The sequence below is a fragment of the Hemibagrus wyckioides genome, linkage group LG02, assembly GCF_019097595.1.
Source record: "Hemibagrus wyckioides isolate EC202008001 linkage group LG02, SWU_Hwy_1.0, whole genome shotgun sequence".
Taxonomy (NCBI): domain Eukaryota; kingdom Metazoa; phylum Chordata; class Actinopteri; order Siluriformes; family Bagridae; genus Hemibagrus; species Hemibagrus wyckioides.
The window spans coordinates 366,413-392,896 of NC_080711.1; the positions used below are offsets into that span (position 1 = coordinate 366,413).

Below are 26,484 nucleotides of genomic sequence, written 5' to 3' on the forward strand. Positions count from 1 at the left end.
ATCACATGTGGCATAATAACCCTAACCCTACATTTATGGTTGTATGTATGTAAACATGTATTTGTTTGTTTATTAGATGCGACAGCGTTATGCAAATTTATTAAAATCCTCAGAAATAGACATTTTTGCTGTTTTATTTTAGATTCCTATTACGAACGCAGAATTCATTTTTATGTACACTAAACACATTCATTTTCAGGATTTTTGGTGGTTATTTCACAAAAAAAGTGCTATAAATGACACAAAATAAAGCCGCTAAAGTACAGTAGAATAAATAAATATGAATAAAATAAAATGTTTTGTATAAACATTTCACCAATCAAACTGCTTAACGACATTTAACTGACTTATAAACCAACTAATAAACATGCTTTGCAGGTGTGACGTAAACGCGTACAACCAATTAAATCAGTGGGCGGGGCATACCGGGAGGAAACGCTTATAGAATCCTTTCGCTGAGGGGAAAGGGAAAAAAAAATAAAAACGTCTCGTGCCCCGTTGCCTGTTCCGTCACGAGCTCTGTCCGTTGGTATCAACCGAGCGGAAAGGCACGTAAACCGGCGACGTGGAAAGCGTTTAGCGTTATAAATTTAACCTGAGAAAGATAGTTTAGTTGAGCGCGTTGATTGTGTCGGGTTTTGGGTGATGTACACTCTCCTGACGGTGTCATAGCGCTAGCATAGCTGTTTAGCTAGCTGACTCACAGCGAGTAGAAAAAAAAAGCCCGGACACCGAATCGGTTCATTTCTCCGTCGTGTCGTCTTTAATAACCTCTCAGACACTGACGACGGTTATTTAAAAGTCTACAGCTCCTTCGTCACTATCCGGTGGATTTATAGAGATCCGGAGTGAATCGTTGCTTTGATTCGGTTTGAATGAATTCGTGTTAGAGGAAACGTCAAGTGACATTTAGAGGCTAAAACTCGCGCGAGACCGTGACCTCAATCCTGCCGCGTTTCTGGAACACTTCACCGGATCCTCGCGCTGGACAAACCGCTAGCAACGTTAGCAAACTAGCGCTAAATAAACCACATCAAAACACCAAGAACCACAATCTTCCAGTACATTAGCTTCTCGGCTAACTCGGTGTTTTTGCTAACCGAGCCTTTTCTAATCCAGACACATTTCCATCTGGAAGTCATTTGTAAGCTGAGTGCAGGAGAGAGAGTAGAGAGAGACAGGAGAGAGTGTAGATAGAGACAGGAGAGAGTGTAGAGAGAGACAGGAGAGAGAGTAAAGATGCCGGCCGTGTCGAAGGGAGACGGGATGCGGGGATTAGCCGTGTTCATCTCGGACATCAGGAACTGTAAGTCCACCTGGGATTTCTTTATTACTATTCACTTACTAGTGACTGGTTACCTGGTTGTGTGCGCGCGCTTCCTGTACTGTAACTGAGTTAGTGACGTGTGTGTGTGTGTGTGTGTGTGTGTGTGTGTGTTTGCATGCGCTGCCTTCGCAAGATGTAAATGTATTCAGTATGAGTTTGTGATATATATTTTAATGTGAAAGTACTACTTTTAGTAAAGTGTGTGTGTTATAATGCATTTATGTGGCCTGTCTGTCGTCATCCCGGTGATGGTCAATCTCTCTCTCTCTCTCTCTCTCTCTCTGTGTCCCTCTCTCTCTCTCTCTGCCCCCCCCTCCTTCTCTTTTCCTCTTGGTGTAATGAAACAGGTATTGTTGTCGTTTTTAAGTTAGTTGTAGTACTAGTTTTCTGGTGACTCTAATGCAGACTCCTGACCTCACCTTGAACACCTACCTCCTAAAGTGGACAGGTGTGTGTGAAGGTGGTGCTGAATAAACTCTTCACTATGCTCCATGTGCATTATAGTGCTCTGAGCTACTATGAGGGGTGTGTGTGTAGATTGGGTAAGGGGCATGGTCTAGCTTATCTTAAACCCTATTGGCTGTTGTGTAAACACTTCTGACTTAATGTTTCAGTGGGAAATATTTTGAATCGCGTCCTGGATCATAAGTGTTTCAGGTTTAAAAAAACACTCATGTTCCATGTTCACGCTCGGTTCCTTCATGATGACGCTCGGTTCCTTCATGATGACGCTCGGTTCCTTCATGATGACGCTCGGTTCCTTCATGATGACGCTCGGTTCCTTCATCACACTCAGTTCCTTCATCATCATGACGCTCGGTTTCTTCATGATGACGCTCGGTTCCTTCATTACGCTCGGTTCCTTCATGATGACGCTCGGTTCCTTCATCACACTCAGTTCCTTCATCATCATGACGCTCGGTTCCTTCATCACGCTTGGTTCCTTCATGATGACGCTCGGTTCCTTCATCACACTCAGTTCCTTCATCATCATGACGCTCGGTTTCTTCATGATGACGCTCGGTTCCTTCATCACACTCGGTTCCTTCATCATCATGACGCTCGGTTCCTTCATGATGACGCTCGGTTTCTTCATGATGACGCTTGGTTCCTTCATCACACTCAGTTCCTTCATCATGACGCTCGGTTTCTTCATCATCACGTTCAGCTCCTTCATCATCACACTCAGTTCCAGCAGAGAGAAATGTGTCTGTGGATTGGATTGGAAAAATGAGGAGTCTGATCTGGTTCTAATCTAACATTTCAGTGTGGTGGCTTTCTAAAAGGGTTCTTGTACAGAACAGGAACTGTCTAAGGAACCATTAATAGTTAGATGGAGCCTGTATTCTAACAGTGTACAAAAACTACATCAGATATCTGAGTGGAGTTCAGCGACGTGACCCTGGCATGGATATCCGTCTCCAGCAGCATGGGTCAGTCCGTCTGGATGCTGATGATAAGGTGTTTATCAGGCTCTCACCGTTATTCTGCTGCACTGCACAGGGTTAGATGTTAGCATGCTGGAGGAGTGAAGGACACCTCCTGTTTAGATGTTAGCATGCTGAAGGAGTGAAGGACACCTCCTGTTTAGATGTTAGCATGCTGACGGAGTGAAGGACACCTCCTGTTTAGATGTTAGCATGCTGACGGAGTGAAGGACACCTCCTGTTTAGATGTTAGCATGCTGAAGGAGTGAAGGACACCTCCTGTTTAGATGTTAGCATGCTGGAGGAGTGAAGGACACCTCCTGTTTAGATGTTAGCATGCTGACGGAGTGAAGGACACCTCCTGTTTAGATGTTAGCATGCTGACGGAGTGAAGGACACCTCCTGTTTAGATGTTAGCATGCTGAAGGAGTGAAGGACACCTCCTGTTTAGATGTTAGCATGCTGACGGAGTGAAGGACACCTCCTGTTTAGATGTTAGCATGCTGACGGAGTGAAGGACACCTCCTGTTTAGATGTTAGCATGCTGAAGGAGTGAAGGACACCTCCTGTTTAGATGTTAGCATGCTGACGGAGTGAAGGACACCTCCTGTTTAGATGTTAGCATGCTGGAGGAGTGAAGGACACCTCCTGTTTAGATGTTAGCATGCTGGAGGAGTGAAGGACACCTCCTGTTTAGATGTTAGCATGCTGGAGGAGTGAAGGACACCTCCTGTTTAGATGTTAGCATGGGGTCATTTTTAAGGGATAAAAGGCAGACATGTGTCTGAGAGAAACCCTGTTAGACTTCAGTTCTCTAAATAAACACACATTACTGAATCAGAATGTTTAGTGAGAACCCGTACTCTCACACTTTCCCTGTGGCACTTGTGGGCATGGCCTGTCTTTCATGTTTTGTTCTCCTTATTTCAATGAAACCTGTCAATCATGTTATAGACTCTTAGATCCTATGGGCAGAGCTTTGTGCAAATGGGCGGGAATCATTTAAATGTTAACCACCCCAGTAAATTAGGTTAGATAATTAATCCAAAATAATACACCTTTGAGTCAGAGCAGCTGCTTCCTCCTCAGCTGGACAGGTGTGTGGTCACTGTCTGATGGAGGGCTATGTTATGGACATTACAGCATGACCATATGTTTTATGGGTCATTTATTTTACAGCGTACAGTAAACTCCTCATGAAGGAAGTTAAATATTAAATTCATTATGAGTTTAAACATCACACTAACGCATCACACACAGGTCAGATGGTCATGTGACCTGAGACATGTATTCACAAGTTGACCCTCTTTTACTTTTGGACTGATTTGGGTTTAAGATTATCCTCATTCCACTGTTCAAGATCTGAATAAACTCGGACAAAGTCTACATCAGACTGTGAGATGATGTCTGATTATACACAACTGTTTGTGTGAGATCTACAGTCTCTCTTAAACACATTCTATACAGTAAACTTGAGGCAATAAGGAGATTTATTTCTGTCATTAGATTGTTTCATTTGTTCCCATGGCAACCACAATGAGTTTGATGTCCTCCTATTTGTGTGTGTGTGTGTAGATATGGGCATGCGAGTGTCTGCATGATGGTAAATCTCTCATATATACACACACACACACACACACTGGAACTGTTGCATGTTCCTGTTCTCTAGCCTTTTAACCCTCAAGCCCACAGATGTTGCTGTTTCCTGTCCGTTCCTCAGGACGTTGCAGGTTTGTCTCAGTGGACACCACAGAGGCTCTCAGCTGAGGGTCAGGACACATTATTTATTATAAGAATACTGGTACAGGACTAGTGAACATCCTTCATCAGTTTTGTATGTGTGTGTGTGTGAGAGAGAGAGAGTCGTTTACACACCACGCCCTGTTAATGTAGTTAATCTTCACTGTGGGGAAATCTGCTGCTGGTGATGACACAGGTTCTGTATAATTATAATGTAGCTCTGTTTCTGGGCTTTAGGTTGTGTTTTAGTTTTGTTCAGAGTTTAATTATGAATCCTACATAAACATCACATTCACGACTGTCTCACGAAGTCATCTTAGTAAATGATGTGTGGCCTTTGTACTGGTCATTCTCAGTAAAGGAGGCATGGCTAAGTAAAATCTAAATCTCAGTTTGAAATCTGTCTAAGGTTTAAAAAAAAAATGTAATGATTTTATTTTCTCAGTATGAATGTTCGTTTGTGCTTTATTTTCCCCACATGTCTGATTATGGCTGTCAGATCTCATTCGTTCACTGTTCTGTTGTCTTCTTTCTCAGGTAAGAGTAAGGAGGCTGAGATCAAGCGCATCAACAAGGAGCTGGCCAACATTCGCTCCAAGTTTAAAGGAGACAAGGCTCTGGATGGATACAGCAAGAAGAAGTATGTGTGTAAGCTGCTCTTCATCTTCCTGCTAGGACATGACATCGATTTTGGCCACATGGAGGCTGTGAACCTGCTCAGCTCCAACAAGTACACTGAGAAACAGATTGTAAGTGAAACACACACACACACACACACACACACACACACACACACACACACAAACCTGCTCTCTGTTAGGTGTTTTCTGTTCATTCTTAACTGCAGGAAATAAGGAGTATGTTCTAATCTCACTGCTCTCTGACATGACATGTCTACTCACCATGAGCTCTAATTATCTCCTACTGAGAGCCCACCACCACAATACACACACACACACACACACACACACACACACACACACACACACACACACACACACACACACACACACACACAGGGAGTCGTGTGAATCTACAAAGAGCAGAAAGCAGATTATCTGTCACCCTGTCCCCTCCCCCAACAAATGTGGTGATGTCATCACTTGTTGAATGAGCACTTCCTATTCTGTCTCTGAGAAGCATGTTTTCTGGTGTGTGTGTGTGTGTGTGTGTGTGTGTGTGTGTGTGTGTGTGTACTCTTGGATTTAAGTGTGATTTGATCCAACTATGACTAAATAATTAAACTGCTTACATAGAATGCTGATTCGTAATAAAGTGGAATAACAGAATTAAAGCACTTGGTTAAACCCCATGACTCCCGAGCAGTAGAGGTGTAGTTATAATAAATCATTATCTTTATTTAAATGAAGAGACTTACTCCACGTGAAATAGTCTGATTTAGTTATCACATGACAACTGTGTGCTTTCACAACCAGCAGTTTGTACACCAGGTCTGGATCTGGTTTCCGTGTTCTGGATCTGTGTTCTCAGGACGTTTTGGTTCGGTTGCTACATGTTTTCACACTGAACATAAATGAAATGAAGTAAAAATAAAGAATTGTTAGTTGAGGTGTATGTAGGGCTGACCACATGCTCATAAAGTCTGTTCATTGGTCAGGGATACAGCCATGCAAAAATCTAAACAAATCTTTACCAAATGAGCGTTGAGATCACAGTTCACTTAGAAATGGACTCCTCTTCTCCTCTATCCCCCTCTCTACTTCTCTCTCCTCCTCTTCTCTTTCTCCCTCTCCCCTTTTCCTCTCTTGTCCTCTCCTCTATCCCCCCTCTCCCTCTGTCCTCTTCCCCTCTTCTCCACTTTCCCCCTCTCCTCCTCTCCTCTCTCTCCTCTATCCCCCTCTCCTCTATCCCTCTCCTCCTCTCCTCTCTCCTCTTTATCCCCCTCTATGCCCCTCTCCTCTTTTCATCATTGCAAGAGGAAATGTACTGAGAGCTGCAGACTCCATGATTTCACACATACATTTAGATGGAGATTTACATCCCTGGTGTTTTCTCCAGAGCATCTTACAGATCTGCTCTGACTTCTTTATCAGTAAATAAATCCCGTTACAGGTTACAAGTCACAGACAAGGACTATCAGTCTAAAAAAAACTCTGTAGGGAAGTAAAACAGATAATAAATACACAAAGACAACACATTTTTAATTTAAATATTAAATTAAGTTCTTCAGGAAGTGGTTGGTCCAGAATGGGGTCTTCAGGATGTGAATCAGTATTGCTGTCCTGAATGCAGCTGGTAGATGACCAGATGTTAGCGTGCTACTGGTGACGAAGGGGTGATGGGTTTGTGAGATGGAGCACTGGGGAAGGGATGGGCTCCTTTGGGCAGGTGGTAAGATTGCAGGGATCCTGGGCAGAAGTTTCCAGCTTTTCCTTTTGGAAGGCAGTCTTGGCAGCAGTCACTTCAAATGAGAATTTGGACAGAAGAGCATGTTAAAGACCTGATCTGTGTGGAGCTGTGCTTTCTGTTACTTTTTCTCTGCTGCTCTTAATTCCCTTAGATTGTTTCAGTGTTCCTGGATTTAAACAATAGAGGTTAGATAGGCGCTCCATGGATGAGGAGAGTGCAGGACAGTGATTGTAAAGCGAGCAGCACAGAAACCTTGTGGAAACCTTCTGAATCTCTCTGGAATTCCTGAATCTGTCATCCACACTTACTGTGGAGCTCTGAGTTCATCCAAATCACAGGTTCCTGGTTTTTTGGTTCGGTCGCTTTTTTAAACTGCTTCTGTGTGTGAGTGATCATTATCTCACATGTTTATCCTTGTCGGTTCATCCAGCTGTAGACAGATCTCACACGCACGTGCACACACACACACACACACACACACACACACACACACACACACACACACTTAGCTATTGTTCTCAATAAGTGTCTGTGTGGCCGTCAGTAAGAGACAGGCTGGATTCTCACGCTAGATTAAAAGAAACATTTCTCTCTTTCTCTATCTCTCTCACACACACACACCTAAAGCATTAACACATTTGCCAGACGAACTGCAGTTTAATGACCTGGAGACTGAAGTTCAGCACAGTGGGTAGCCAGCCTGCCACTGACCTGTAAAATAATCACGCTCCATGAAATAAATGGTGTCTGACACAGTGCTGTTGATTTAATTCTGTAGAACAGCAGCTCTGACCATAGTGCAGCTGAAAATCACAGGTTTATATCACTGCTCTTCTTCTATTACTGTCTTCTTACTAACGGCTCGTTCAACTAAACTGATTACAAGAAAAAATGTGATTTGATCAATGATGTGTTGATTTTATTTAATGTGTGGAAGGAGTCTCCAGTGTCAGTGCTGTGTATCAATAAGTTTTCTGACATCTTAGGGACAGAGGAGTTTACACTTTTCTCAGTAACATGATGTAACAAAATGCAGGGTTTTTGTTTTGTTTGTTTTTTTAACTCCATAAGAGCAAGAAAAGTGAGAGTCTGGTGAGGGACCGTCTGTTTATACCTGCTATTATAGGAAATCAGTTATGGGATTGAAACTGAAAGTTCATCACAGCACCATGATGTTGATTATTTCTCTATAAAACGGCACACACACTCGGGGTGTTCTCTCTCTCAAGTTTAAAAATGACACCTACAGAGTTCATATTTTGATCTCTTTCTTCTCTCTCTCTCTCTCTCTCTCAGGGCTATCTGTTCATCTCTGTGTTGGTGAACAGCAACAGTGAACTGATCAGGCTGATCAATAATGCCATAAAGAACGATCTGTCCAGCAGGAACCCCACCTTCATGTGTCTGGCCCTGCACTGCATTGCCAACGTGGGCAGCAGGGAGATGGCCGAAGCCTTTGCCGGGGAGATCCCGCGCATCCTGGTGGCAGGGTGGGAGAACCGAAATGCTAGAACAGAAGGAACCGAAAATAAGCCACATACAAAATGAGAAAGTGATAGAGAGCGTATAGAGAACGAGGCAGGCGTGAGAGAGGAAATAAGAGCTGTAGATTACTGAAGACCTGTACAAGGTGGAGAGCTTTAGACACACAAATTTCAGCACTGTGAAAAATTGCTGTTAAACCTCTGTTTTGTTGTTTGCGTGTAAATGAGTATTTTTCCAAAAACAGAGTCCCAAGCAGCTGCAGAGAGGAATCCTCCACATTATCTTAGCTTCTGTTTCGTTTGATTTATACATGTGGCCTGTTTTAAATGTTCTGGCTGTTCTGTGTTCTGAACTCCTGTAGCAGACGAACATGTATATAGAATAAATATTTATATGTATTTATAGAACATATGTCAGTTGTGAAAGAAGTGTGGTTAATGTGTGTGTGTGTGTGTGTGTGTGTTTCAGGGACACAATGGACAGTGTGAAACAGTCAGCTGCTCTGTGTCTGCTGCGTCTGTATAAAACATCTCCAGACCTGGTGCTGATGGGAGAGTGGACGTCCAGAGTGGTACATTTACTGAATGACCAGCACATGGTGGGTCTGAGTTGGAAAAACACTCCCAACACCTCCACCTCCACAGTCACACTATCTCAGTGATGATACATTATTAATATAGCATCATTTCTCCATGGAGTGTACAGCTCTGTAGTCTCACTGCTGCAGTCCTGCACAGCTTCCTCTCTGATCTTCACACACAACAATCTCCACATTATTTTAAACACTGACCCATCCTCTGCTCCAGTCCGAATGCAGGCTTTATGAAAAGAGGACATGCCCACAGCAGATATTTATACCTTCTTTCCAAACGGAAATTAAGAGCAGCTGTCGTGGATATTATACTCCTGAGGGTCTTTGTACTGTTTTTATTCTTTAATATTGGTATACATGTAATCCTTAACCAATACTGTAGGTCCTGCCCAAGAAGTGTTAATAATAAATTGTATCTGAAATGGAAAAATAGTATTGAAGCTGCAGTATGTAAGGTTTTGAATGCTAGGTGTTTTTATATTAGGTCCCGATTTTAATTTGTGTGTTGAAGTCACTGTGTTTTCTCACTGATCTTATAGACTTTTGCAAAAGCCATGGCTTGAATGTTTTAACATGTTCTGCGGGTTATATTATACAAATATAAGGTATAATTGATAATTGCACCTTTAAACCTATATCTCTATAGTTTATTTGCTGTAGCATTAATGTTTATTGCTGCCTTGGGTAAAAGCCTTCAGCTTGTGTGTTTACATTTGTTTATCTGTTACATTAGTTTAAAAATGAAATGTAAATAATTAGAAAAACAGCTTCTAAATGAATTTAGAGGTCTAAAAGCTTTAGTGTTTATTCCGTTTGTTTAATAAAAATACTTTTTACTATGTACATGTCAGTGGTCAGAGATCTGTACCTGTGTATAAGCTGCATGTATAAATGTAACCCTTTCCCTCTCTGGAACGTTAAAGCTCTTATGCAGTAACTGTAGAGAAGAGCAGAGCTCCAGCTGAACACATCTCATCCGCTTGGAAGTTCTCGTCTACTCCTAACATCTGCTTTTTATATGTTTGTGCTTCATTCTATCATGTTTGTATTCCAGGGTGTGGTCACTGCAGCGATCTCTCTCATCACTTGCCTCAGCCAGAAAAACCCAGACGAGTTTAAGACGTGCGTGTCCCTGGCCGTGTCCCGTCTCAGCAGGGTGTGTATCTTTTCTGCAGTGTTTACGTGTGTGCATATGTTCTTGCATTAGCACCACTGTGTGATATATTAAATACCTTTCTCCGTCGTTCAGATCGTGTCCTCAGCATCCACCGACCTGCAGGACTACACATATTATTTTGTCCCTGCTCCCTGGCTGTCCTGTAAGCTGCTGCGTCTCCTGCAGTGCTACCCTCCTCCTGAGGATGGCGCTGTTAAAGGCCGTCTGGTCGAGTGTCTGGAGACCATTCTCAACAAAGCACAGGAACCGCCCAAATCTAAAAAGGTGCAGCACTCCAACGCCAAGAACGCCATCCTGTTCGAGGCTATCGCTCTCATTATTCACTATGACAGGTGAGTACCTCTACAGCTAGTGTTTTTTATTTTTTAATAGCTACATTTAACAGTATTGAACATCAACAGAAAAGTTTCTTTTCTTATTTATAGTACAGTAGATAGAAACAGGTGTGTGTGTGTGTGTGTGTGTGTGAGACAGTGAGCCGAACCTGCTGGTGCGAGCGTGTAACCAGCTGGGTCAGTTCCTGCAGCACAGAGAGACCAACCTGCGCTACCTGGCCTTAGAGAGCATGTGCACACTCGCCAGCTCAGAGTTCTCTCATGAGGCCGTCAAAACACACATCGAGACCGTCATCAACGCCCTCAAGGTCAGTGTACACACACACACACACACACACACACACACACACACACACAGCTCTGTGTGTAACCACAGTGTGGTTTAGCTTGCTTGTTTTAGACCTTTAATCACACACATCCTCTGATCTGCTCTTATTAACACCATCTCACAGATTTTTTTAAAATTTTCATCAGGTTTTTATTTACATATTTATTTCATAGAATCTTCCCCAAAAATCTTCTTTGTAATTTATCAGACAGCCTGGATAAACACAACCTCACCAGACTGTAGGACCTCTTAAAGGAGCACTGCGGTTGTTTAAGACTCACAGCCGAATGAGTGGACGCTACATGACCTGTAGAGAGCCATGCTAAACTGGAGGCTATACATATGCAATGAAATAGAATAGAAAGTCTTTATTGTATAGCTCTGTATACGATGAAATCTACAGTTACATTAGACTCATAGCTTCATTACAAACTTTAAAAAACATGTCTCACACCATGTCTTATCTGAGTAACTACATGCAGAGTGAAAGGGATTTCTTGCTCTTCTTTTAAAAAATACGCTGATCTGTAGAATGCATTTTCAATTTCTCTCCCCCTCTCTCTCTCACACACACACACACACACACACACACACACACACACACACACACAGACGGAGCGTGATGTGAGTGTACGTCAAAGGGCAGCTGACCTGCTCTATGCGATGTGTGACCGCAGTAACGCTAAGCAGATTGTTGCTGAGATGCTGAGTTACTTGGAGACAGCGGATTACTCCATCCGGGAGGAGATGGTGCTGAAGGTGGCCATCCTGGCTGAGAAGTACGCAGTGGACTACTCGTGGTACGTGGACACCATCCTTAACCTGATACGCATTGCTGGCGACTACGTGAGCGAGGAGGTGTGGTACCGCGTCATCCAGATCGTCATCAACCGTGACGATGTCCAGGGCTATGCTGCCAAGACAGTCTTCGAGGTAAACACAAACAGTTATTGTTCTGCTAAGTATTATTTTTAAGGTAGATGATGCTCACTTGACCTCTGACCTCAGGCCCTACAGGCTCCAGCATGTCATGAAAACATGGTGAAGGTCGGTGGTTACATCCTCGGAGAGTTTGGGAACCTTATTGCTGGTGATCCTCGTTCCAGGTGAGCTCTTTACCTGTAATCTTTTATCACACAAACTGCTTGAACACATCTGAGGCCATGTCCACACGTAGCCGGGGATTGTTTAAAAGGGAGATTTTTCTCTGTGTTTTGACCTTTCGTCCACATGCTAATGCAGTTTGAGGTCGTTAAAAACAGAGCTTTTGGAAAACTCTTTTCAAAGTGAAGATTTTCCAAAACTCCGTTTTGAGTGGTGGTGTGTGGACGGGGGAAACGGAGATTTTGATGAATTGACCTCATTGTCTGTGAGCCGGTCTCCTTGATTTTCTGAGGTTTGTTTATGAAGATATTTTGTGCAATAGCAGACTTACGTAAACTACTGACTGTGTTAACGTTACTTACTGGACTTTTTACATGCGTGCACACACACACACGCAGTTACACACACGGTCATGAACAGAGGGCCGGAATGTAATACGGAGCTCACTGCTGCTGCATACAGAACTCCCACAACACAGACCAGGCACACAGCGATGGAGGTTTTGGACGAGACCCGGTCCGACTTCTACATTCTACAAAAAAATTTTTGCTTGTCAAGGGTGTGACTTTCCTGGAACACACCATTGTTGTTAAACTACCGGGACCTGTAATGACGTTTTGTCTAGGCTTCTGTTAGGCTAGGCATGTTCCTGTCCCATGTTTTCTGCATGGATATGACCTTTGGGGATAACCATGTCACATATCATGTCATTTTCAGAAGAACGTTTGATAAAGATCATGTGGACAATCCAGTGGACTACTGGGAAAATGTTTTGTATCTGGCATTCCAAAATGAAAACTTTGAGAAGCGTAACATTTGGAGAAAAGAAAACGCTGCATTCTAGAATAAGATTCTTCTCCCATCTGCGAAAGGTGGTGGTGGTATCTTGGCCTGCTTTGCTGCATCTGGGCAGGACGGCATGTGGAACAATGAAATGAGAATGACCTCAGCAAACTCTGAAGGAAGGTGTCAGAGCATCTGATCAGCAGTTACTGGAAACCTTTACTTCCAGTTATTTCTGCACAAGAGGCTCACACAAGATACTGAAAATTTCAAAGGGTTCACAAACTTTCAAGCACCACTGTATATGTCGATAATGACAATAATATCTCTCTCTCTCTCTCTCTCTCTCTCTCTGTTCCTCCCTCTCTCTGTCTGTCTGTCTCTCTCTCTCTCTCTCTCCCTCTCTCTCTCTCTCTCTCTGTCTGTCTGTCTGTCTCTGTCTCTCTCTCTCTCTCTCTCTCTCTCTCTGTTCCTCCCTCTCTCTCTCTCTCTCTCTGTCTCTCTCTCTCTCTCTCTCTCTCTGTTCCTCCCTCTCTCTCTCTCTCTCTCACACACTCTCTCTGTCTGTCTGTCTCTCTCTCTCTCTCTGTCTCTGTCTCTCTCTCTCTGTCTGTCTGTCTCTCTCTCTCTCCAGTCCATTGGTCCAGTTCAACCTGCTCCACTCTAAGTTCCACCTGTGTTCAGTTCCCACTCGCGCTCTACTCCTCTCTGCCTACATAAAGTTCATTAATCTGTTTCCCGAGACAAAGACCACCATCCAGGAGGTTTTGCGCTGTGACAGTCAGATCAGGAACAGTGATGTGGAGCTCCAGCAGAGGGCCGTGGAATATCTCAAGCTCTCCTCCATCGCCAGCACCGACGTATTGGTGAGAAATACTTTACCGGTCCGGTTCCTGTTGCTCAGTCACCGCTCCACACCTCAGCTAAATAAATAAAACGTTTGTTTTTTTTCCTGTGTTTGTGTGCTTGTGTGTAGGCTACAGTATTGGAGGAGATGCCCCCATTTCCTGAAAGGGAGTCCTCCATCTTGGCCAAGCTGAAGAAGAAGAAGGGTCCTGGTGCCGTGTCCGGCAATGAGCTGGAGGACGGAAAGAGAGAGGGAGGGGAGCTAAACGGTGGAGGGGGAGAGCGGTCTGGAGACAGCTCTGCCATCGCAGCATCCAACGCAGTGAGACGCGCACACACACACACCTTTACACACACTGTCCAAGTCCAGGATTTATCTCTCAGCAGAAACACACACTCAGGAACAGTGTTGCTGTGTTGGCACTTCAGTGGGAAATGAGTCAGCTTAAACATGAACCCTCCTTAGAAGAGCAAAAGGGAAGTCCCTTCTCATTTTTCCCATCTTTCTCTCTCTTGTGCGCGCACACACACACACACACACACACACACACATTGTGCTTTAGTTACACTGTTCTGTCATTGTCCTGTCCATGGACCCTACACTGTGGAGCTTTGGTCAGATCTCCATATTAAAAAAATTAAACGCTGACCTTGTGTTCATACTGCCCACCTCACCCAGAACTCTACTGCGTTTCTCACTCTTTCATCTTGGTTACCATGGAAACCCCAACTTAAAAAAAAAAAAGGAATTAAATAAATGTAATTAATAAAGAAATATTTGTGTGTTAATAATAATGGTTGTTAATGATGAGGCTAATATGACCTTTAGTGAGTGCAGTTACATGACTTCCTGTTTAACTGCCTCATGGAAACATTGTTTCTCTCTCCCTCTCTCCCTCCCTCCCTCTTTCTCTCTCTCTCTCAGTCCACTCCTTCTCCATCAGCTGATCTTCTCGGTCTCCGCTCCTCTGCCCCTGTCAGTGCAGCCCCAGCCAGTGCAGGCAGCCTATTGGTGGATGTATTCTCAGAGGCGGGGCCTGCTGCTCCATCCACTGCGGTCAGTGATGATGGCTTCCTCAGGTAAGCGTAAATGTTTCTAATAAATTCTGTAAATGTTCTGGAGTAATTAAGATCAGCTGGTTCCACACTGACTGTGAGAAGCTGTAGTGTCTCGTCAGACTTTCTGCTCTTCTGTGCTTTCACTTCTTCATTCCTCTCAGTGTGTGTAATCTCTTCTGCTTTACCTTACTGTATGTGACTTTCTTTTTTTTCTTGCTTTCTCTCTTTTCCCTCCCTTTTCTGTGTCCCTTTCTGTGTCTGTGTCTGTGTCTGTGTGTGTGTGTGTGTGTGTGTCCTCCTTTGTCATCGGACGATGGCAGAGATCTGGAACCTCCCACTGAGAGCTCTGACTCCTTATTGGCTGAGGGTCCTGGTGACTCGGAGTAAGAGGCCAGTGGTTGGCTAACGTGTCCATATGCACACACACTTCACTGTGGGCAGGTTTCCATCCGAGTGCTTTGTATACGAAAGCAAGTTTTAGATGTAGGCGATAGAACCCGTAGTTATTACAAAATTATTACATTAAATGTGTTCAACAGTTTAACAGATTCTGCCAATGTGAGGTATCTCTTAGAAAATCTTTTTTTTTCTTCCATTAAAAGTCAGTCAGCATGTGAATCTTGAGTGATGGACAGTTGTGTAATTGTGTCTGATATTAACAGACCTCTGGAAGGTCTTCCACCTCACATTAATAATGTTTGGGCCAATCATGTCTTACAATGCTTTTCCTGTTTAAAACAGGCACTGACACGGCACTCCTGCTTTCTGTCACAGGAAATGGAGAATGTATTGAGTTAATTAACGTGAAATAAAATACACTGTTCAGACATAACATTATGACCATCTGTCTAATATTGTGTTGGTCCTCATTTTGCTGCCAAAACAGCCCTGACCCGTCCTGCACTGTGTATTCTGACCCCTTTCTATCAGAACCAGCATTAACTTCTTCAGCAGTTTGATCAACAGTAGCTCGTCTGTTGTATCGGATCACACGGTCCAGCCTTCACTCCCCACGTGCATCAATGAGCCTTGACCGCCCATGACCCTGTCTCCGGTTCACCACTGTTCCTTCCTTGGACCACTTTTGATAGATACTGACCACTGCAGACCGGGAACACCCCACAAGAGCTGCAGTTTTGGAGATGTTCTGATCCAGTGTTCTAGCCATCACTATTTGGTCCTTTTGGTCAAACTCACTGAAATCCTTACACTTGTCCATTTTTCCTGCTTCTAACATCAACTTTGAGGACAAAATGTTGACTTGCTGCCTAATATATCCCACCCACTAACAGGTGCCATGATGAGGAGATCATCAGTCTTATTCACTTCACCTGGAACTGGTTATAATGTTATGGCTGATCAGTGTATATTGGAGTAAGTTCCACTGAGGTAGCAGTACACACACGTACAGCTTATATCTGTTGCCTAGATTTATAAATGATGTGCTGAGTTAGGAACATGGTGAACTTTCTAGATCAGTTGTATGGTGGTGATTAGAAAGTGTTTGCTCACACATAACAGTTTCTATGTGGAATGCCAGACAGATCATTTGTTCACAGACTAGATCTAAAATGGAGGAAGTGCACTTTATTTCTCTGTAGGATTCCTGGGTCTGATTCCTTATTCCCCATACCAATACATCTTCCCTAATACATGATATTGTGTTATTTCCAACAAAAATATCAGACTAAAATAAAGCAGTGAAGTGTTTGGGCCTGTTCATTCTCCCAGCAGTAGTGTTGAGTAAGCGTGTCGATGTGTGTACAGTGGATGGAAACCTTTCTGAAGCCTTTTCAGCAGAAATTTCTTATTAAAGTATAACCTTTGCTGTAGTAACTCCAGTGTTTGTGTATGTGGTATTTGTGCTGGACTTTACACCAGCATGCTGAACATCAGTGTGTATTTCTGTACTGTGTGTTGTGGTGTTGAACTGTGTTGTGGTCAGAGCGAGGTTTAAACGCTCACACTAACCCTCTGCTTTATTTCTCTCTCTCTCACTCGCACACTCCCCCAAACCCTTCCACTGTCTGTTACATCTCCGTGGCTGTTCTTTGGCTGCTGCTCATCTGTTCTCCTCCTCTTCACCCCCCCCCCTCCTCCTGCACCATCTCTGAACTGTTCACCTGTCTCATCCATCTCTGTGTGGGGTTTTCCTCCTCCTCCTCCTCTTTGTCCTTCACTCCATCACTACCATGCTCTCAGCTCTGCTCCTCCCTCTGTGGCCTCTGAAGATCCTGCACCTCCTCTACCCGAGTCAGAAGAGCTGCTTAACAAGTAAGAGTCTTCTGGGACCCTGTGTCATAAGTCTGATCTTTGATACTAAATGCATGTGGTGCTGTGACCTCTCTCTCTCAGGGCACCCTTTTTAGTTTACCCAAAACAGGAGGGTGCCAATACTTTAATCTCTATGGGGAAAAATAATTTCTCATTCTACACTACATGTAAGTGTACTAGGTGGAATGTTCTGCTCTGTCTGTGTACAGTACATGCAGTGGACAGTAAGCCATCTGGGATTTGACCCACCATTAACACGAGTGAAATGTAAAGCCTATTGATGTGTCGTAGTCCACAGTAAGCTTTTCATCTGTGTTTGTGCCGAGTCTCGGGAACACTGTTGCTATGGAGATGGGTAGTTGGTCTGCAACAATGCACAAGGTAGGTGGTAGGTGTAAATGTAAAATGGACATGAATTCCAGGACCCAAGGTGTCCCAGCAGAGCACTGCCCAGAGCATCACACTGTAAAAGAAAAGACCAGGCCTCTTTCCTCCATCGCTCCATGAGCTTTTTGTTGAGTACGGGTGTCCGTACAGGCTCTCTGACCGCTCTGCTCTCTGCATAACTCCATATAATGCACTACATGTCCAGTAGAACTCCATCTGATATTCATTTTCAGGCACATACTTTCTTTTATATGTAAGTTAAAGTCTGTATATATGAATGTATTCACATTAGACACACAAGACCTGAATGTTTTACAGAGTTTCAGGAGATGTGTGTTAGCTTACTGAAGGTACTTATTCAGCATTATTAGAGTTTAGAGAAGGTTTTAACTGTGATGTTTTTCAGAATTTCTTATCACTCACGCGCTCGCTCTCTCTCTCTCTCTCTCTCTCTCTCTCTCTCTCTCTCTCCTGCAGGTTTGTGTGTAAGAATAATGGAGTTCTGTTTGAGAATCAGCTGCTTCAGATTGGCATTAAGTCAGAGTATCGCCAGAACCTAGGTGTGTTGCTGTATAAGATGTTTAGCTCTCATTAATCCACCTGCACAGACTGAGGCCCAGGTTTCTAACCTCGACGTGTGTGTGTGTGTGTGTGTGTGTGTGTGTGTTTACAGGAAGGATGTATTTGTTCTATGGCAATAAGACGTCAGTGCAGTTCATCAGCTTCACAACCACTGTTAGCTGCCCAGGAGAGCTTCAGTCTCATATCCTTCACACGCATGTGTGTATTTGTGTTTGTATGTAAGTGTGTGTGTGCGTGTGTGTGTATACGTATGTATGTATACTAACCCTAACATACAGAATACTATTTGTTTATAAAGTAAGCAAATAAGCTTTCAATAGCAGTCAAGTCAAGAAGCTTTTATTTTGTCATTTCAACCATATATAGCATTGCTGATGTAGCCAGTCACTGATGCCATGTTTTCCTCCAAGTTGATAAAGTCATCGTTGGTTGCAGCCTCCCTGAACATGTCCCAGTCAGTGCACTCAAAACAGTCCTGAAGAGCAGAGATGGCTCCTGCTGGCCAGGTTTTAACCTGTTTCAGAACCGGTTTAGAGCATCTGACGAGCGGTCACTATGCTGGAATCAGCATAACAGAGATGTGGTCTAAATAGTTGAGGTGGGGGCGGGGCTCCGCACGATACACGCCGGGAATGTGTGTGTAAATAAGATCCAGCGTGTTCGCCCCTCTCGTCACAAAGTCCACATACTGATGGAATTTAGGGAGCACTGTTTTGAGATTTGCATGATTGAAAAGTCCGTTGGGGTGAGCATTCTGCAGATCACTAATAGCTCCGTACAGCTCACACAGAGCCTCCTTAGCATTAGCGCTGGGGGGAATGTACACTCTGATGATGAATATAGTGGTGAATTCCTGGGGCAAATAAAACGGTCTGCATCTAATAGTCACAAACTCAGTAATTAGATACAAGCACAGAGTCCTTACACCATTCCGTATTGATGTAAACACACACACCGCCACCGCGAGTCTTACCGCCACCGCGAGTCTTACCGCACAGAGCTGCATTCCTCTCGGCACGAAACACGGTTAGCCCGGCTAGCTGAATGGCGGTGTCCGGAACTCTGTCGCCGAGCCATGTCTCCATGAAACCAAAAACGCAGCAGTCTCTGTACTCGCGCCGTGTGGTCTTCTGGAGAAAATGTTTGATAGTACACTGGACGTCAGAGCCGGCCAGAGTTCGTTTTTAGCCAGGCACTGACAACTGCCCACTTTGCATGTGTCCGCTTCCACAAGCACCACTTCCGACGTCCACTCTCCCGGCCACCAGCATCATGTGACACTGAGGACTGGAGGAATGGTCTCTGCAGCTAGCCGAGGTCGTGAAGCTTCTCAAGCACATCATCGTACAGGTTAGTTGCTGCATGATTACTGTACTGTAACAGCTTCAGACAGTTGTGTCCATGAACACCGCTGGTTCAGGTGTCCCTGTACTTAGAAACGTCGGGCTAAACACGTGAAAAGCACCATTTTGGATCCAGAGTGGCCTCTACATTTGATTCTTTCAGTGTCAGGCCCATGTCTTAATTACTGAACAAAAAAATATGGTGTGATGACCACTGTGTGCACTGACCTGTCCCATCATGCACCACAGTACAGAAGGGGTGGGGCTTGTAACGGGCAACAGGTCCACCATGGCGCTCCATGACTCCAGTGGAGAGTTTTGTTCATGTGTTTGTCTTTACCTGTAGCAGTTGCTGATTTTAGAGCTGTAGGTCAGCAGTGTTTAATGATGTGTGTGTGTGTGTGTGTGTGTGTGTGTGTGTGGGTACGGGTACGGGTACGGGTACGGGTGTTGTGTCTCCTTGACTGAACTCACAGTTGAATGTTCAGTTGAAACCCGTGGCTCCTCTGGTGGAAGGTGGAGCTCAGGTGCAGCAGGTCATCAACATTGAGTGTTTGTCAGACTTCTGTGATGCACCGCTTCTGAACATCAAGTTCAGGTAAAACACTGGAGTTATCTCAGAGCAACGGGAGAAGGATTTCCTTTTGTCTAAAACCAGAGCCATGATTATTCTATATCACTCTACTGTTCTTCATTCAGTCACAAAATGCTGTCTGTCCAATCATGTGTCCAGTAACATCAACAACCTAATTCTCTCTCTCTCTCTCTCTCTCTCTCTCTCTCACTCACTCACTCACTCTCTCACACACACACACACACACACACACACACACACACAATGCTGTTGTGCTTCAGGTATGGTGGAGCTCTGCAGAACCTCACACTTAAGCTCCCTGTCACCATCAACAAGTTCTTCCAGCCCACTGAGATGGCCTCACATGACTTCTTTCAGCGCTGGAAGCAACTCAGCCAGTGAGTGTGTGTGTGTGTGTGTGTGTGTGTGTGTGTGTGTGTGAAACACAAAGCTATACACTATACCACTGTAAAACACTGTATTTATGTTGTAGGCCCCAACAGGAAGCACAGAAGATCTTTAAGGCAAACCATGCCATGGACACAGAAGTGATCAAAGCCAAGGTAAAGACACACACACATTCTCTCTCTCTCTCTCTCTCTCTCTCTCTCTCTCACACACACACAGACCTATTAATGTGTATTTTCTGCAATAGGAAGAGCTTTGTCACACAGAACACATTCTAACATTTGTGTGTGTGTGTAGTTGTTGGGATTAGGTACAGCTCTTCTGGAGAATGTGGATCCAAACCCTGAGAACTTTGTGTGTGCTGGAGTTGTTCAGACCAAGGCACAGCAGGTGGGCTGTCTCCTGAGACTCGAACCCAACGCACAAGCCCAGGTATGTATACACACACACAAACACTTACACATGCACATAAACATACACACTTCACCCCTGCGGTCTGTCTGTGTGTCCCTGCATGATGTGTGTGCGTGTCTCATATGCTGCAACTAAGATTGGTATACAGGTAACACATGTTTCTCTCTCTCCTTCTCTCATTGTGCCTGAGTGTGTGTGTGTGTGTGAGTTTAGATTTTATCATAATGTTTGACACTTACTGGTTAAGTAGTATATACACTCACTGATTAACACATACACACACACACACACACACACACACATGTTCAGTGTATAAATACACTCTTACAGCACAGGAGAGACTTGTCTGTAATAACAATGTAATAGAGATGCTTATTAATTTAATTTTTAAACATTATTTTATTCTATGTTTCTTTATTTGCGTAAAGCTGCTTTCACACTTGTGTTAAACACAGACTCCAGCTTGGGTCTTGTAGCACTTAATAGAGGTGTTTATTTGGTGTTTAGTGTGTGTGTGTGTGTGTGTGTTCCTCAGATGTACCGGTTGACTCTGCGCAGCAGTAAGGACACTGTGGCTAAGCGTCTGTGCGAGTTGCTGGCAGAACAGTTCTAGAGCATTGCTTCTAGAACCAGTGCACAGACCATCACATTCTAGACCCAGAGCAGACCAGCGCCCCACCCTCGTCCACCTCGGAACATTCTCCGTTCATTCATAAGGGAAAAACTACTGCTGACCACGGCAGCCATGATTACTGTCCTCATCCTGACTATTATTGTATATCATCATCATCATCAGCGCTACCATTCCCCTTTTTAATCGGTGTTTACCTGCCTGTGTGTGTGTGTGTGTGTGTGTGTGTGTTCTGCTTGTTAACCTGTGATTGTATTGACAGCTGGTGTGTCATAAAGAGTGAAAGGATAGAAGGAGTGACCAGTTAAAGAGAGAGAGAGATTTTTTTTTTCCATTTTCTCTCTTTCTCTTCCTGTGTGTGTATGTGTGTGAGAGAGAGATCTGCAACATTTCAACCTGTAAACATTCCTGATATTTTGTTAGGGGACACACACACACACACACACACACACACGTCCTGCTGCACATACACTGTTTTATTTGAACATTCCAAGTGGGAGAAATGAAACACTGCTAATCTGAATACACTAAAGAAACAACACTTCCTGAGTAAACACATCACTGACCCTCCTCTCACTGTCTCTCTCCAGAGCCCATGGCACTCGGTGGGATGGACGTGGGGGTTTGAGCATGTTGTGTGGTCACCATGACCCCACGTTCCCTGGAACCGAGTGCAGGCCAGTGCACTTTACGGGCCTGGGGAGACACAAGGCATCCGTAGATCCGTCCCTGAACTTCTCGTGATTCCGTACTTGATTCTAATCATGACTAATGAAGAATTCCTATATTTATTGAAAAATGATGGGCCATCTCTGCTTATGTTTCTGTTTCTTTTGTTAGTTTTGATAGCCATGCTGTTGACCTAGCGTTTTAAGGCATTCCGATAAAGGTGTACTGTGTTGCATGGAGGTGTGTAGGGTCATGCAGGAACAGGAAGGAGATAAACATAGCTTTCTGCTGAGAATTGAGTTTCTGCCATGCATGTTCTGAAAATGAAGATGTTTGTCAGCTGAAGGATAGTGAAGGAAGGACAGGAGAGTGAGTCAGTTCCCGGTCACTCACTCCTCACACACTGCCACAGTTAAACCTTCATTTAACATCTCCACAGTCTACACCACGCTGAGGCACGGTGCATCACCGCTCCGCTCAGCAGAACGGTCAGATCAGGTCTAAGGATCTGTCCCATCCTCCTTCATGTTTGTAAACCCTCGTTTTAACTCTGCCATCTGAGGGAAAGACGTGAGACTCTGATGATCTCAAAATTGTGGCCGCAAATCCCTCTCCTCTTCAGCCACGTTACCATAGGAGCACTTACTCTGAACACTAGTGGACGAAGTATACACAGAACTGGACAGACCTTTTAACTCTAATCTCTCTTCTGTGTGTGTGTGTGTGTGTGTGTGTGTGTGTCTGAGAGAGAGAGAGAGACATTACTACAGATTATGGCTGCACTGAGAAAAGAAGAGAAATCCTGTTTCCTCTGAATTCACTACTAAGAGAGATGTAAGGTCAGCTGTTCAGCTCAGTAAAGGCTACAGATCCTGTGAGTCTTCACCCTGAACACGGTCAAGAGAGAAAACCTTCCCAGAGCTCTTCAGTCTTTTAACTCTAGTTGTGTTACTTTACACTGAAGGGTGTGTAGTCTCTCTACACCTTCAGAGACACACAACTCCATACGTCCCTTTGAACATGTCCTCCTTTATTCAGTGAAGAGAAGTGAGATTCTCTCTCTCCCACACACACACACACACACACACACACACAGTGGAGAGAGATAAGAGAGGAATATGTGACAGACCTACAAAATGAAAGCACCTTCCACCTGTCAGTCACACATCCAGGAACAGGTGTGTGTGTGTGTGTGTGTGTGTGAGTGTGTGTGTGTGTGAGAATTTATTGGAGCTTTGAGACATTTTTCATTAGTTAAATGAAGTCACTATGTTTCACCTCACTGCACTGCTGCTGTGATGCATTGATGGGACTTTTGTCATTGTAATGTAGAATCATTATTGTGTGTGTGTGTGTGTGTGTGTGTGTGTGTGTGTGTGTATTTGCAGTATCCGCTAGCTAATGCAGCCCCAGTGTATCGGTGTTGAACCTGTCAGATACCTGTGTTAGATGAAATTTACTCTGTACTGAATAATGTGAAAGTAAAACTATGCCATATACTCCATCAGTGCCTCTGTCTCTCTGTCTGTGTGTGTGTGTCCTGAGGAGGAAGGTGAAGTGCACATGACAGCTTCTTTTTAATGCAGTTCTCCTATCCATGTGAATCAAGAACATATTTATTATTTATTTATTAACATTTATTACAAGATAATCATAAGTGTTCTTATACACTGATCAGCCATAACATTCTGAGCAGTGCCAGACGAAGTGAACCAGTGACAGGGTCATGGGCGGTCAAGGCTCATTGATGCACATGGGGAGTGATTAGAAGGCTGGCCCGTGTGATCCGATCCAACAGACGAGCTACTGTTGATCAAACTGCTGAAAAAGTTAATGCTGGTTCTGATAGAAAGGGGTCAGAATACACAGTGCAGGACAGTTTGTTGTGTATGGAGCCACATAGCTGCAGACTGGTCAGGTGCCCATGCTAACACCACTACTGAAAGCACTAACACTGGACACGTAAGCATCAGAACTGGACCACGGAGCAATGGAAGAAGGTGGCCTGGTCTGATGAATCACGTTTTCTTTTACATCACGTGGCTGCCCGGGTGCGTGTGCGTCTCTTACCTGGGGAACACATGGCACCAGGATGCACTATGGGAAGAAGGCGAGCCGGCGGAGGCAGTGTCCTGCTCTGGTCAGTGTCCTGCTGGGAAACCTTGGGTCCTGCCATCCATGTGGATGTTACTTTGACACGTACCACCTACCTAAGCATTGTTGCAGAACATCTACACCCTTTCATGGAAACGGTATTCCCTGATGGCTGTGGTCTCTTCCAGCAGGATAATGCCCCGTGACACAAAGCAGAAATGGTTCAGGAATGGTTTGATGACCACAACAACCAGTTTGAGGTGTTGACTCCGCCTCCAAATTCACAACTTACAGGACTTAAAGGATCTGCTGCTAACATCTTGGTGCCAGATCCCACAGCACACCTTCAGGGATCTAGTGGAGTCCATGCCTCGATGGGTCAGGGCTGTTTTGGCAGCAAAAGGGGGACCAACACTATATTAGACAGGTGGTCATAATGTTGTGGCTGATCGGTGTGTAACTACATAAACAAATCAGTCCATGTTTACCTCTAAATTACTCCATCAGCCAGGAGGTGTTCTGTGGCAAATGTTTTCTTTCTTACTTTATGTTCTGGAGCTATAGATGTCATGAAAGTTTCTAGTTTGGTGTGACCACACATCACCGGACGATAACACAGCTCCAGATTAATGTATAGAATATTATAATTGTGAATAATATTTAGAATTGATCTTCTAGTTTAAGAAGCCAGTGATGTCATTGAGCCCATATCTGTGTGATATAAAGGCTTAAATTTAGTGTCATTTTTTCTGTTAATACATTTCAGGTCAGCGTTTGGACAGTCCAGCATGTGTCCAGTGCTGAAGTAACAGTATACACTGCAGTGCATTATTTGTTTTTGTTAGTGAGACATTATGGAAAATATCAGACTGAATGTGTAGAGTTGTGTAGAGTTAAACCCCGGTATTACCTGCAGCATTATACCCCAATGAATAATACCCCACCCTGGGTAGGGGGCAGTGGCAGCTCTGGGCTGTGGATTGGACCAAGACCCCATAAATCCCCCTGCTTTAGAGACGCTTCATCATGCGAAGGAACCATTTCACCGTGTAGTAATACATGTGACAATCAATCAATCAATCAATCAATCAATCAATCAATAAATAAAGTCTTCTCATGTGGAGCTGGGGTAGAAATCTCGCTGCACGTGCGCATGGCGGAAGTTACCGGACGTTACCATAGAAACGGATTCTGGTTCGCTCGGGAGGCTAAATATTCAGCAGAAAAAAATCTTTAAAAGCGGAAAGCTTTAGTGAAAGTCGTTTCGTTTCGTGTGATTTCCGTCAGAATATTAAGCAGTGACGTCACCGTGCTTTTCCACAGGATGTGAGCTCTGTCATGTTATCTTTACATGTCTCTCCGTGTGGAAAACATTCGTACATCTATATGTGAATCTGTTATGTAATTTAATGTGTACATGGCTATACTGTACACAATATCTGGCTAAACTATTTACTGTTAGCCAATTAGCTTCGATACAGGCTAATTTACCTCAGTATTCTAGTGATGTGTCGTTCGCTAACGAGTCGGTTCATTGAATCGGATCTTTTAGGTGAACGTGGAGAGCTGGTATGTCTATATGACTCGCTTGGGAGCCGAAAGAGTCGACTCTTATTTTACATCTGAGACAAATGTTTTATCTTACTGAAACGGAATTCCCATTAATACTAAATGCACTCGGGTTACTAGTTTTATTTCCATCCCATCGTTTATATTCTGCTGTGTTTCCTTCAGAAAGTTTTTCTGTAGAATGTGCACCTCTAATATAGTGTTCATTTAGAAAAATACACACAGTCGACGGAATTATGGATTAAAGATAATTTATGCATGAAGGAATTTCAGACTGGTCTAAACCATTTACAACAAAAAAAACCCACACGAATTGTCTCTATTTCACTAAATTATAAAATCTTATTTTATAATGTCCCACTCCGTTTCCTGATTCGGGTGTAATTGGGCATGCGCGAAATTTTGACCACTACAGCGCTCCGAAAGGGGGAAAAATGCCGAGGTGGGGGAAACCAGAGCGCGCGCGCGTGCCCGTGAGCAACCCTGGCAGCTGATTGGCTGAAGATGACATCACTCTGCATTGTGCTATTCTTAGCGTCTGGAATAGGGATTACGTCATGTTTTTCTGCTGTGCCTCGAGCAGGTATTAGATCTCCGACTACAGCAGAGACTCACCAGAACACAGCGCGAGCGCGAGCGCGAGGACCTCCGTTATTAGATTTATGAGGCGTTATAACGCGATCTGTCAGGATACTGAACTCCTCTTCATTATCTCACTGCGCTGGACTTTACATTCAGTTTGTTTAAAAGTCTCCGAGTGGACCATTAGCATTTGACTACTTTTCATTGGTGAGTACCGTGTGTGTGTGTGCGCGCGCGCGTGTAGAATTTTTCTCTTTGTATTGCATTTTACTGTATTAATTCCTGATTATATTTCAGATTTGTTGTTGTTGTTGTTGTTGCATTGTTGTGAGCTGCGACTCTGCAGTAGATTGCATGCACTTCTGCAGGCTGCACAATACCGCT

General features: G+C 44.0%; 2 protein-coding genes across 4 annotated transcripts in view; both read left to right on the top strand.

Moving 5' to 3' along the window:
• Nucleotides 1-450: 450 nt before the first annotated feature.
• On the top strand, nucleotides 451-23,359 carry ap2a1 (adaptor related protein complex 2 subunit alpha 1). 3 transcript variants are annotated; one of them, XM_058410320.1, is made up of 21 exons: nucleotides 451-1,306; nucleotides 5,032-5,243; nucleotides 8,161-8,354; nucleotides 8,818-8,947; nucleotides 9,996-10,097; nucleotides 10,191-10,450; nucleotides 10,593-10,761; nucleotides 11,394-11,714; nucleotides 11,790-11,887; nucleotides 13,303-13,534; nucleotides 13,645-13,836; nucleotides 14,440-14,594; nucleotides 14,894-14,956; nucleotides 16,776-16,847; nucleotides 17,712-17,794; nucleotides 17,908-17,996; nucleotides 19,633-19,757; nucleotides 20,015-20,131; nucleotides 20,227-20,296; nucleotides 20,439-20,573; nucleotides 21,091-23,359. In XM_058410320.1, exons 1-21 carry the CDS (start codon nucleotides 1,240-1,242, stop codon nucleotides 21,166-21,168), a joined length of 2,964 nt encoding a protein of 987 aa, XP_058266303.1. In that variant the 5' UTR covers nucleotides 451-1,239; the 3' UTR covers nucleotides 21,169-23,359. The 3 variants fall into 3 exon arrangements, with proteins under 3 accessions (XP_058266303.1, XP_058266284.1, XP_058266295.1); XM_058410301.1 differs by lacking the exon at nucleotides 14,894-14,956 and having other exon boundaries at nucleotides 452-1,306; XM_058410312.1 differs by lacking the exons at nucleotides 14,894-14,956; nucleotides 16,776-16,847 and having other exon boundaries at nucleotides 452-1,306.
• A 2,711-nt stretch (nucleotides 23,360-26,070) lies between these two features.
• si:ch211-195b15.8 (probable dual specificity protein phosphatase DDB_G0281963) overlaps nucleotides 26,071-26,484 on the top strand; it is a 2,787-nt gene continuing 2,373 nt past the window's right edge. The window contains exon 1 of the mRNA XM_058404914.1: nucleotides 26,071-26,307. The gene's annotated coding sequence lies outside the window, so the exon portion shown is untranslated. The remainder of the gene's footprint in view (nucleotides 26,308-26,484) is intronic.

Bases quoted from the DNA above. Each gene is read 5' to 3' on its own strand.
- ap2a1 (XM_058410320.1), top strand. From the start codon at position 1,240: ATGCCGGCCGTGTCGAAGGGAGACGGGATGCGGGGATTAGCCGTGTTC. The intron at 13,535-13,644 runs GTGAGAAATACT...GCTTGTGTGTAG, and splicing joins TCGCCAGCACCGACGTATTG to GCTACAGTATTGGAGGAGAT. The intron at 13,837-14,439 runs GTGAGACGCGCA...TCTCTCTCTCAG, and splicing joins CCATCGCAGCATCCAACGCA to TCCACTCCTTCTCCATCAGC.